The 13,571-nt window shown below is 35.9% G+C and overlaps 1 protein-coding gene across 1 annotated transcript in view; it reads right to left on the bottom strand.

Annotated features, from left to right (window-relative positions):
• The window catches only part of TTLL5 (tubulin tyrosine ligase like 5), a 318,095-nt gene that overhangs the window by 224,108 nt on the left and 80,416 nt on the right, over positions 1–13,571 (bottom strand). The window contains exons 12-14 of the mRNA XM_044664952.1: positions 3,710–3,791; positions 2,411–2,472; positions 786–880 (exon numbers count right to left, since the gene is read on the bottom strand). Coding sequence (XP_044520887.1) covers positions 786–880; positions 2,411–2,472; positions 3,710–3,791 — 239 coding nt within the window. The remainder of the gene's footprint in view (positions 1–785; positions 881–2,410; positions 2,473–3,709; positions 3,792–13,571) is intronic.

Below are 13,571 nucleotides of genomic sequence, written 5' to 3'. Positions count from 1 at the left end.
CTGATTAGAAACAAAGCAAAGGGATCATCAGAATGAGATGGTTTAATTAAGGAATGCTTCTCGAAGATGAGTTTTGGGGCAGTTATGCAATCAATCAAGATGGGCAGAGAGGAGAAGAAAAGTCCTCTAGATGGAAGCATATACTATAAACAAAAGCATGTTATGTGAGAACTAGCAAGTGGCATGAGAAGAATGACAAACTGATTGGTACAGCTGGAAGAAAAAGGCTATTCTGGGCAGAGGGTGCTAAGACATGCTGGAGAAATATCCAAGAGGATTTAGACCCTGTACCATTTTACTTCAGGTAATGTTTTATGGATACTGTTGAGGACTCCCACTTGTGGGGAAGACTTTCAGCTGCACATCTTTTATCTGGTTCATGAAGCCTAAATGAAGATCATAAAATACTTAACAAAGCAGTCATTGGGAATTAGTATACCATCTTCCTTTCTGTGCCCAGATTATATGGATATCAAATTGATAAGAAAAGAAAAACAAACAAAAGGGGAAGTAAAGCAAAAAGAAGGGGAAGAAAAGCACATAAGAAAAAAAAGAAAGGGAAAAAAGTTTGATTGACAATATAAGTTATTCACCAAAGCTGAATGTAACTGGTTATTAGCTGCCTATCTCTAAACATACTAAAAGACCTATGTTGCAGTCTTCTCCACCAGGTACCCTGACAATCCATGTTGCCCTCAAGCTCACTCATTTGGCTCTTACACCTGTTTACATTGGCTTCTTCACTGTGGTCCTCTTAGAGGTTCCCAGCTGTGGAATTTGCTTACCTGAGCTTTCTGGAAGGGATTTCGCCTGGAAGGCTCAAATGTAGGATAAACTGGCCTGGTTGCTGTCCGTTGAGAAGAGTCTTGGCACACAAATCCTGAATGGGGAATGGGTAACATTAGAACCTGCCATTTTCTAGGAAATCTGCAGGTCTTAGCTTTACCTTTCCTTTTGTAATACAAACCAAGTTTCACTGCCAATATCCTACCCAGACAAAGGCACACCAACTATGCTTCAACTTGAAATCACCATAACTAAAGGGCACCAGATACAACTCTTGTGGATATACAGGTCATTCTGATTAAGAAAAAAGATATTTAAGCTGATGAGCTCCAGAGTAAAATGCAAACAACTAAAGCCATTGCTGCATACATGTTAGTAAAAACAAAAGCTCTTTTAAGAACTCTGTTGAATATTGACTGGAAAAGAATTCTTTCATTGTGAGAGTTTGAAAAAAAATCTGTAAGGCAGGTGAGAGGTCTGCCTATTTCATGGTATTCACTATATCTTCTTTATAGTTTGGGAAATCAAGCACTGGCTAATATCTACTTACCACCTGAACAGAAGCAGTTTTTCTTCCAAGGAAAATAGAGTAACTGAGTCTTTTAATTTAAGAATGTTCTAAGTAATAATCTATCTGAAATATTCTATGTAATGGACTGACTATTGCCTGATATACCACAGTCTACCGACCTGAGACTGTTCCTTTTGTACTTCCTTGGCTTCTCTTTTTTAAAAAGGTATTTTTTGCTGTTGCTGTTGTGTGTTTGTTTTCAGCCATAGTTAAAGCAGCTTCAGTTTTAGCTACTGGAGAAGAAATCATGTTAACACCAACAAGGATTGTTTCAATGAAAATGTATCCAGTTTTCTTTATACCAAGAAGGTTTCCACTTGAATGAGCTGATATGAAGCAATAAGCAGAACCAGGAGAACAATTTAAACCACGATCACAAAAAAGACAAAGGAAAACAGAACTCTGATAAATATGATGACCTAAAGTAACATCATATTACAAATCTAGAGCTAGAAGGGACCACAGAGGCCCTCTAGCCTTATACTCTTCTTTTACTAGTGAGGAAACTATGAACAAGGGAGGTGAACTGATGTGTTGAAGGTCACCCAGATAATAAGTGTCAGACTTTCAGAATACGAACCCAAGGCCTCTATTTCTAGAGTCACAGTTCTTCCCGTCATATTGAAGGACTGACAAAAGAATATGCCTTCCACAGAGTGGGGAGACTACAGCAGTAGAATGTGGCATATGTTGTCAGATTCTGGCAATATGTTTATTAGTTGACCCTATTTGTATTTCTTTATTACAAGGGAGGACCCAAATAGGATGGAGGATGATAAGGGGAGTCACTTGAGAAATGAGAGTAATTTTTAAAAAAAGATTATTTTTTTAAAAAAGATTTCCTTCAATGGATACATATTTTATATAGAACAGGAGAAAGCTGGGAATTTGGGAGATATAACAGGTAAGAGTACTTTCTCTCACTTCTCTGAAAATATCATTTCTTAGGACTTCTTCAGGAAAGTTGGCAACACCTGATATTTTCCAACACTGGACAAAATGTAGACTCTAGTTAACTTTAATAATGTGTTAAATTCAGAGAAAACTACTCACCTACAACAGTAAACATATCTGAAATCATACTGGCTTTAATCTTTAGGTCCAGAGGTGCATCACTGGAAATAAGGAAAGAAAATTTAAAAAAAAAAAAAAGAAAAATAAGGAGCGGGACTGTTAATTTAATGCTTCCTGAAGAAGATGCCTTCAAGAGTCTGGCTTAGAGACAAGAGATCCTGGGTTCAAATGTGACCTCAGACATTTCTTAACTGTGTGACCCTGGGCAAATCACTTAACCCTAGTCAACTACCCCTTACTGTTCTTCTACCTTCAAACCAATATTTAATATTGATTCTAAGACAGAAGGTAAGGGTTTAAAAAAAAGAAGAAAAAAAAAAAGATGCTCTCAATGGACTCTAACAGGTCAGAGACCTCAGAAAATAAAGTCTAAAAGGAGGCAAAATGCACAGAGTGTATTAGATCTCAAGAAAAGAAAATGTCAGTTTGAAAAGATAGGTAAAGAGAAAATCTAGCTAAAGGTATGCAGACTAGGGTTATATACCTTCTTTAATGGGCAGGCTCAGTACCAAGGTTTTCTTTAACTATTTATCCTTTATTTTATCAGACATGGAGAAAAGCCTTTACTGTACCAACATCCATCTGACTTGGTTTTTATTAAATAGCATATTGTCAACATCCACCTTTGTTGAATACAGCATCTGGGTAGTTTTCAGCATAATCATTGGGGATTCCCATTTGTTCAGTGATGCTCACAGTTAATTAAGAGTTCTGGCTGTAGAGATTGTGAGTAGAGTCTTACTAGTATTCCAAATGATATTCTCCTCTTTCTTCAAAATAAAGGATCATCCAGAAAAAAATAAACAAGTCTACCATGTGAGGCTACTTAAATTTTTTAGAATTGGATAGGCACAAGATATAGAAAAGAGCAAGGAGGTCTGTTATCATTAATGTTAGCTTAGATCCATCATTCTACAACTCCAAACTATTTTTTATTTGGCTGAACAATCAGAACAGTGGCCTCATGAAATGAACCAGGTCTCTAATATACCTCGAAGTGAAATTGAACACAAAATAGCTCCTATTAAAAATCTTACTCAATAACTATTGATAACAAAGAATATGGAAGTTCTATAGTTTCCAAAGCTATATGACATACAATATATTCCAATTTTAAAACTTCCACTGATCTCTAGCCGGTATCTTTTAAAAAAGAACAAAAGGAAAATGCTGGGTGGGAGAAGGGTCTTATCACTCTAGAACTAAAAAATATGACAAAACCATCTTGGTGTTATTGAATGAATGTGTATCCCTCACTTGGTGATAGGATTCACTTACCAGGCCAAAGAAGGAGAGAGATTCACTTCCAGCAACCATGGTTTCAGAGTTGAATCAATGAGAACATCAAAACCATAAAGCTCTAGAAATACAACAACAATCAACAATGGAGCATTTAAAAAATAAAGAGAAGACAGAAGTTAAGAAGGAGACACAATCAGGGCAGTGTAGTATGACCATATTAAATTTAAAACATACTTTAAGAAAACAAGTTGTATATATACAAAAATTCATATAATCTGCTTTTCTGTTCCTTGTATATAGAAATATCCAAGTTTGTTAAAATATTCAAGTTCAAAATAAACAAAATAAATTTCTTAAAGATCTATAACAATATATAACATCACTTTCCATTTCATAAACTAACAGTTCTTTCTAATGTGGAATGACATATAATCTGGATCTTGTAGGTTATTTCAATAAACTTCTCTAAGAAGCTCCAAGAATTGATAGATGACATTGAGTTAAATTTAAATTAAAGAATTTTTAGAGTTCAAAAAAATTAAGATATATTATTTGTTGTTATTGGGTCATTTCAGTCATGTCTGATTCTTTGTGATCTCATTCGGGATTTTCTTGGCAAAGATACTGAAGGCAAATAGTTAAGTGACCTGTCCAGAGTCATACAAACTAGTAAGTGTCTGAGGACTGATTTGCTCTCATGATGATGAGTCTTCTTGACTCTAAGCCTGGCACTCATCCACTGGGCCACCTAAATGTCCCAAAAGTAAATAATACAACAAATAATCAAATAGCATTTAAGATGTCTTTCTAAGAGTCCTCCAAGTCCCCAAAGTTCTACCTCACACAACACTAGCAGTATATGGGAGTTCAATCTAAGAATCAAACAATCAACAAATTTATTAGTATCTACTGTGTATTAGATCGCCCTCCTGGGAACAGGGTATACAAAAATTTAAATATTTTCTGCCTTCAAGGAGTTAATATTTCAAAAGGGGGAGAGAGAAGTTACATAAGTACATGCAAAATATATAGAAGTAGATAGAACTATCTAGAAAAAGGGGATAGAATTAGAAAATGGAGAATATAGAAAATATCTGATATAAGTTCAAATCAACCTGAAAAATGGCACTTAGAAGAGTAGAACTGATGTTACGAGTACAAAATGGACAGGCCAATTAGGTTGGACTTTAAAGCAGCCAGAGAGGAATTTATAAAATTACTCAAAATATAGATTGGAGCCAGACTGTCAAAAGATTTAAATACTGAATGTAGAAATTGATTTGATTTTGAAGGTAACGGAGTTCCTGAATTCTACTTAACAGGAGTCAAATCTATGGTTTCTGAATAATTCTTTGACAACTAAGTGGAAGACTGATTAGAAGTAGGAGAGACAAAAGACAAGAGGGCCAATGAGAAAGATATTACAACTCTTCTTTGAGAGAGCAACCTGGAGGAACTGTTTCACTATAGACATGGGTACCAGCTGAAGAGTGTGTGTGTGTGTGTGTGTGTGTGTGTGTGTGTGTGTGTGTATGCTCACGTGCTATTGTGAATTTTTTACTGACACTGGCAAAGACACATATATTAAATGCTCTATTCTTTTTTTTTTAAATCCTTAACTTCTCTGTATTGGCTCATAGATGGAAGAGTGGTAAGGGTGGGCAATGGGGGTCAAGTGACTTGCCCAGGGTCACACAGCTGGGAAGTATCTGAGGCCAGATTTGAACCTAGGACCTCCCGTCTCTAGGCCTGACTCTCAATCCACTGAGCTACCCAGCTGCCCCCTTAAATGCTCTATTCTAACTCTTCCCTCTAAAAAAGGCATGTCTACTGAAAGCATTTTCCTTGGATCCTACCATTTTAATATTTTTTAGCCATTTTCCTCCTTTTCAAACATGGGTTAAGATTTTTAAATTATTTATTCTTTCAGTTACGTGTAGAAAAACTTTTTGACAAATTTTTTGACAGTTTAAAATTCAAATTTTCTCCTTTTCTATCCCCCAAGGTAATAAATAGTTTGAGATGGGTTAGACCTGTACTTTCATGTAATATATATTTCCATATTGCTCATGTCATGATAGAAGACACATATCACACACACAATAGAAATATAATGAAGGAAATATAGTGGAAGATACCATGCTTTGATCTGTACTCTGATTTCAATAGTTCCTTCTTTGGCTATAAATAATATTTTTAACATGAAATGTGGTTATCTTGAAGACTTGCTTTGCTGATAACGGATTAGTTCTTCACAGTTGATCATCTTCTAGTTGTTTCTGTATATGTTGTTCACCTGGTTCTGCTCACTTTACTTTGCATAAGTTTGTATAAGTCTTTTAGGCTTTTCTAAACTCATCCTGTTAACTGTTCCTTATGGCACAATAGTATTCCTTTACAACCACGTACTACAACTTATTCATCCATTTCTCAAGCGATAGACAATCCTACAGTTTGCAATTCTTTGCCACTACAAAAAGAGCTGCTAAAAATATTTTGTACAGGTATGTCCTTTTCCCTTATCTCTGATCTCTGGGGGTATTGCAGGGTCAAAGAGTATGCATAGTTTTGTAGTCCTTTGAGCCTAGTACCATATTACTCTACAGAATAATTGTTTCAATTTATAGTTCTACCAACAATGTATTAGTGTCCCAATTTTCCCACATGCCCTCTAATTTTTATAATTTTCCTTTTTGGTCATATTAGCCAATCTGGTAAGTGTGAGGTGGTACCTCAGAACTACTTTAATTTGCATTTCTCTAATCAATAGTGATTTGGAGAATGACTTGTATTCTTATTAATTTGAAATAATTCTTTATATTTTTGAGAAATGAGAGCTTTATCAGAGAAACTTATTAAAAAATTTTTTTCACAGTTTGTTATTTCCCTTCTACTCTTGGTTTCATTGGTTTTATTTATACAAAAACTTTTAAATTTAATAAAATTGTTCATTTTATATCTTGTAATGTTTTTTATTTCTTTTTCTGGTCAAAATTCTTCCCTTACCCATAAGTTTGACAGATAAACTTTTCCATGTTCCCCCTTATTTGTTTATGGTATCACTCTTTATTTCTAGATCAAGTATCCATTTTGCTTTCAACCTTGTATGAGATGTTGGTCCATGCCTAATCTCTACCAAATTGCTTTCCAATTTTCCCAGAAGTTTTTTTTTTCAAATAGTGAGTTTTCCCCCCAAAAGCATAGATCTGGGAGTGGGTGGGTGGGGAGTCAAGATATAGGCTTAGAAGTAGCAGAAGCCTAATTCTATGTGATTATCCTTCCGTACCAATTTTTAAAAAAAGGCACTTCAAAAAAAGACAGAAATCTAAACCCAACAACAAGACAGAGCCATAGGACTCCCTACTTGATTCAAATCGAAAGGTACACAGAAAAAGTTTAATTCTAGAGTATAAACCAGTGGTTCCCAAACTTTTTTGGCCTACTGCCCCCTTTCTAGAAAAAATATTACTTAGTGCCCCCTGGAAATTATGAAACTATTTATTGAACTCAGAATAGAATGTAATACAAGAAAAGTATGGCCATCACCGCTCCCCTGAATTGCTGCAGCACCCACCAGGGGGTGGTAGCGCCCACTTTGGGAATCACTGGTATAAAGGAAAGACCCAACACCTCCCTGGCAGGGACACAGCTGGCAAAGAGAAGCAGAGGGGAAGGCCAGCTGGTTACTACCTTCAGTCCCCACACCTTCATCTTCAGCCTCTGCGGGCAGCTGGGGAAGATCTGGCCTTAGGGCAGATTACCCAGCAGGTCAGGTCAACTGGACTAATCCAGTATGCCCGAAGAGCAGAGTGTACAACCCACAAGAAGGGGGTAAGAAGAAAAAATATAAACAACAGAAGAAAAAAAAAGGAGATTATAATTGAAAGCTTCTATTCAGATAAAGAACAAGGACAGATAGAACAAAGGAAGAAGAAGGAACATCAAGCAAAACTTCAAAACGCTAGCAAATCAGACTCAGGCTCTGGAAGAGCTCAAAAAAGAATTCAAAAAACAAATAAGATAGGTTGAAGAAAATTGGGAAAAGAACTTAAAAAGCAAAATAGGTCATCTGGAAACAGAGATATGAACTAAAACAAGAAAATAGTTCTATAAAAGCCAGAATTTACCAGGTCAAAAACAAGGCAGAAAAATTAAATGATGAAAAGAATGACTTACAAAGAAAAAATAGACCAAAAGCACAAATCTTTGGGTTTTCCTGACACTGGATTAACTGCCATGTATGGATTACCTAATCTATTTCATTGATCCACCACTCTATTTCTTAGCCAGTACCAGATTGTTTTGAGAATTTTGTTAATTAGTGCTTTAGAGCATTGATGTTGAACCTTTTAGAGATGGAGTGCTAGGTCCCACCCCTCAGACTGAGTGCCGTGCCCACCCTCCCATGAGTGTCAGGTGTGCCATACCCCGCTTCCCAGCCCTTTACCCCACACAGGGGAGGGAGGAAGCCCTATTGGGCTTCTGGGTGAAGGGCCTGGTGAAGTAAGGAATGTCCTCAGAGAGTGTAGAGAGGGGTAGGGGAATGGCCCAAGCTCTGCTGCCTGTGAGCCACCAATTTTACCCCTATGCACTCCCAGTGGGCTTCTAGGCAGACTGACAAGGGATATGAAAAAATGTTAGGCGTGATGGGGAGGGGAGCAGCTCTGCCCAAGTCCCTTTGCCTTTTTAGTAAGGATCACTGGGGGAGGGGGACCAACTGTGTGCCCATAGAGAGTGTTATGTGTGCTATCTTTGGCACCTATGCCATAGGTTCACCATCGCTGTTTTATAGTATAGTTTGAAATCTGGTATAGCCAGGTCCCCTTCCTTCATTTTTTTTTTTTTCATGAATTCCCTTGATATTCTTGGCCTTTTTTTTTTCCAGAAGAACTTTATTTTTTCTAGTTCTATGAAATAGTTTTGGGGTAGTCTTATTGGTGTGGCACTGAATAGGTAAAATGATTAGGTAGGACTGTCATTTTTCCTATACTGGCTTGGCCTAGCCATGATCAATTAATGTTTTTCCAATTGAATAAGCCTGACTTTATTTGTGTGAATAGTGTTTTATAATTGTGTCCATATAGTTGCTGGGTTTGTTTTGGTAGGTATGCCTCCAGATATTTTATATTGTCCAAAATTATTTTAAATGGAATTTCCTTTTCTTTATCTTACTGTTGGGTTTTGTGGGTGGTAAATAGAAAAACTAATGAATTATATGGGTTTATTTTGCACCCTGTGAATTTTCTGAAGTAGTTAATTATTTGTTAGTTTTTTTAGTTGATTCTCTAAGATCCTCTAGATATACCATCATGTCAACTGCAAAGAATGATAACTTTATTTCTTCACTACCTACTCTACTTCCTTCAATTTCTTTTTCTGCTCTCATTGCTATAGTATTTCTAGTATAATATTAAATAAGACTGGTAATAATGGGTACCCTTGCTTTATATCTGATTTTATTGGGAAGGGTTTTAGTTTATTTCCAATATAGATAATGAATGCTGATAGTTTTAAATAGATGCCATATATCACTTTGAGGAAGGTTCCATTTATTCCAAGTTTTTCTAAGGAATAGATGATGTATTTTGTCAAATGCTCTTTCTGCATCTCTTGAATAATTATGTAGTTTCTGTTTGTTTTGCTATTGATATGGTCAATTATGCTGATAGTGATCCTAATGTTGAACCATCTCTGCATTCCTGTATAAAACCCACCACGTGATGGTGTATTATTCTTATGACATAATGTTGTAATCTCCTTGTTAGTATTTAAATTGTTTTTGCATCAATGTTCATTAGGGAGATTCATCTAACTTTCTTTCTCTGTTTTAGCTCTTCCTACTTTATGTAACAATATCATATTTGTGTCATAAAATGAGTTTGGAAGGAGTCCCTCTTCACCAATTTTTCTAGATAGTTTGTGTAGTATTAGAGTTAGTTGTTCTTTGAATATTCGGTAGAATTCACTTGTGAATCTATTTGGCTCTAGGGCCTTTTTCTTAGGGAGTTCTATGATACTTGTTCAATTTATTTTTCAGTGATGGGGTTGTTTAAGTAAATATTCACCTACATCTCTTAGATTGTCAGATTTTATTGGTATGTAGTTTGGCAAAATAACTTCCAATAATTGCTTTAGTTTCTTCTTCATTGGTTGTAATATCTCCTTTTTCATTTTTGATACTGGTGATTTGTTTTTTTAATTAATTTAACCAATGGTTTATCTATTTTGGTTTTTTTTCTTCATAAAACCAACTCTTATTAGTTCAATGATTTTCTTACTTTCAATTTTATTTGTCTCTCTCTTGATTTTAAGTATTTCTAATTTGGTGTTTAATTGAGTGTTTTTAATCTGTTCTTTTTCTAGATTTTTTTACTTGCATGCTCCATTCATTGATTGGCTAGACCTAGAGTCAGGAGGACCTGGTTCAAATCTGGCCTCAGACACTTCCTAGTTATGTGACCCTGGCCTAGTCAGTTAACTCCAGTTACCTAGCCCTTATCACTCTTCTGTCTTAGAATCAATGCTCATTAGACAGAAGATAAGGGTGGTTTAAAAAAAAATGTTGTAGAGAGATTCAAGAGGATGAGGAGATGGACCCATTGGATTTAGTGATTAAGAGAGTGTTGGTAACCTCAGAACGGACAATTAATATGAGGGATAATTTTGGAAGACATATTACAAAAAGTTAAGGAAAGAGTGAGAATTAAGTAAATCAAGGCATCAAATATAAATGACTTTTTTTCAAGGAGTTTGGTTGAGGAAGAAAGGAAAAATAGTCATTGGGAGGAATGGTTTCCTAAGGGTGGGGAAGACGTAAATATTTGTGAGGAGTAAGCGGATAAGAAGAAATAAGGATAGAAAAAATAGAATGAAAAAGGATAATTATAAGAGCAATGGGCTAGAGAATATTGTTGGGGATGAGATAGAGGGTATGTGTTGAGGCGCTGGCCTTGGGGAGTAGAAGAACTATCTCTCCAAGAGACAAGAGTAAAAGAGGAGATGCCCATCAATCAGTGTATTAAGCACCTACATGTTCTAGGCACTGTACTAAGTCCTGAGTTTTCAGGTGAGAAGGAGGGGAAAAGCTAAATTTATCTTTAAGTTTATCTTGGCAGGTAAACTTGATTTTTTTAAAAAGTACAGTACCCAGCAATAAGCAGTTAGACAACACAGTAGGACAACACTGGACAAAGAGTCAGGAAGTCCAGAATTCAAACCTAGCCTCATATTTACTAGCTATGTGACCTTAATTAAACAAGCCACTTTAACTTCTGTTTGCATCAATTGAAAAACAAAGACATCAGTGGCATTTATCAGAATTATTATAAGAGCAAATGAGATACCGGCAATAGCACAGTGCCTTGCATATAGTAAGCACTATATAAATGCTATAATAATAATTATTATTATTATTGGTACAGGGTGCTGTTGGAAGCTTAAAGACTCTGGAAAATGTGGCATCTGTTTCTCTTTAAGTAATAAAAGATGATATCCTTTAGATTTAATTGATCCAGAGGGCTAAGGGTAGAAAAAGTCTAGGCTAGATGGAGTTTTTAAAGACACACATGCTCTGATCATCAAATTTCCAGATTCACATCACGGGGAAAAATAGCTAACCCACTATCAAAAGCTACAGTATAAAAATACCAAAAATAACAAAAGATGTATTTCTAAGGGGAAAAAATCAGTAATTTACTTCTTGTCAAACAAAAGTATAGTGATGAAAGTTTTTTCCTCTTTAGATATGCTAGATAGAATTATATATTTTATAAATATAAACAAACTAGTTAATAAATAACAGAAAGTCTAAAGATATGGGTTATTTTAAAACCAATTTTCACTCATTTTAAAACAAATAAATTAGGGGGCAGCTGGGTAGCTCAGTGGAGTGAGAGTCAGGCCTAGAGACAGGAGGTCCTAGGTTCAAACCCGGCCTCAGCCACTTCCTAGCTGTGTGACCCTGGGCAAGTCACTTGACCCCCATTGCCCACCCTTACCAATCTTCCATCTATAAGACAATACACCGAAGTACAAGGGTTTAAAAAGAAAATGTAAAAAACAAATAAAAAAAACAAATAAATTAAGTTCAACAAACATTTATTTTTGGAATAATCACAATTCTTATAATAAATTCAGCTTTCTAAGACGTGGAATAAGGTGACTTCTAGTTAAGACAGCAACAAGAAAGATAATAGAAGAAATGAGTTCTCCTACATATACTTTAGCAAAGATCTAATAAGGGCATCATTTTAAATAACAATCAAGAAATCCAAAAAGAAAAATAGTAAGCTCCTCTATCCAGCCCAGTCAGTGCTTCACCAAAAGACAGTCAGAAGCCTAAGAATTCCAGAAGAAAGGTTTCACTAAAGGAATTAAGAAGAGCTTAAGAAATAAACCAAAAACCTGCTGTTGCTACAACTGGAAAATGATTATTAATGGGGTATGGAAGGGAGATCCTGCTGGTGTACTCAGTGAAGATGTGTGTGTGTGTGTGTGTGTGTGTGTGTGTGTGTGTGTGCATATGCGTGCACACGCATACGCAGGCAGGGCACCTAGATAACACAGTGGATAGAGTACTGGGTTCAAATTTGGCCTCAGATTCTTCCTACCTTTGTGACCCTGGGCAAGTCACATAGCTCTGTTTACCTAGCCCTTGTCCTTCTGTCTTAAGAGTTATTACTAAAACAGAAAGTAAGGGTTTTAAAAAAAAAAGTGTCAGAGAGGATAGAAACTGGCATGGCATAAAAAACCCAAAAGAAGAAATGAGGCTGAAGAAAACACTGAATACAGCAAAGGTAAGAGATGTTTATGAGGCAAACCCAGGAATAGAAAAAAGAGTTAATGCCACATCAACTATAAGCAGAGGCTCAAGGGGGGAAAAATGCCGTGGCCACAATAAGAGTACTTGGAAGAAATGAAAAACTAAGAGGAAAAGTTACATAAGAACTCTGGAGGAAAAGCAGAATAACTTTGAAAAGAAGGTAGAAAACCTCACCCAAGTAATGAACTCCCTAAAAAAAAGAATGAAATTAAGAAAAAATCAATGCTTTATAGAGAAAAAAAAGTTTCTTTAAGTCAAAAGATTGAAAAATCACAAGAAAATAATATATCTATTCTTATAAAGAACTGAACTAGAAAACAAACTGAAGAGAAATAATCATAAAACTCCCTGAAAAGCATGACAAAATTAAAAACTTGGGTACTATAATCACAAAAGAAAACTGTACATATCTAACAGAACCTGAGGGAAAATGAAAATGGAAAGAATCCACAGATTGTTGTCTAAAAAAATAAAAATAAAAGCATCAAGAAATAGTGTTTTACACAACTTCCAAGATAAAGATAAAATACTTCATGCAGCAGAAATATTGTTCAGGTATTAGAAACAAGTTGGGCTCACACAAAAACTGCAAGTTTCGGGGCAGCTGGGTAGCTCAGTGGATTGAGAGTCAGGCCTAGAGACAGGAGGTCCTAGGTTCAAATCCAGCCTCAGCCACTTCCCAGCTGTGTGACCCTGGGCAAGCCACTTGACCCCCATTGCCTACCCTTACCAATCTTCCACCTATAAGTCACTACACAGAAGTTAAGGGTTTAAAATTTTAAAAAAAAAAACAAAACTGCAACTTTCCTAAAAGAAAGTCTTGGAATATGATATGCCAAAAGGCAAAAGATCAGTGTTTATCAAGAATAATTTCGCCTACATAAATAAGTCTAGGGCAAAAAAATTTTAAAACATTTTTTTTAAATAAAAACCCTTACCTTCCATCTTGGAGTCAATACTGTGAATTGGCTCCAAGGTAGAAGGGTGGTAAGGGCTAGGCCTCAGTGATGGGCAAACTATGGGCCAGATGCAGCCCCATGAAATGTTCTATCCAGCTGTACATTATTCCTAATCTGA

The sequence above is a fragment of the Gracilinanus agilis genome, chromosome 2 (assembly GCF_016433145.1).
Source record: "Gracilinanus agilis isolate LMUSP501 chromosome 2, AgileGrace, whole genome shotgun sequence".
In the NCBI taxonomy this organism is placed as follows: Eukaryota; Metazoa; Chordata; class Mammalia; order Didelphimorphia; family Didelphidae; genus Gracilinanus; species Gracilinanus agilis.
The sequence above is the reverse complement of the archived record's forward strand: the minus strand, read 5'-3'. Positions and strand labels throughout refer to the sequence as shown.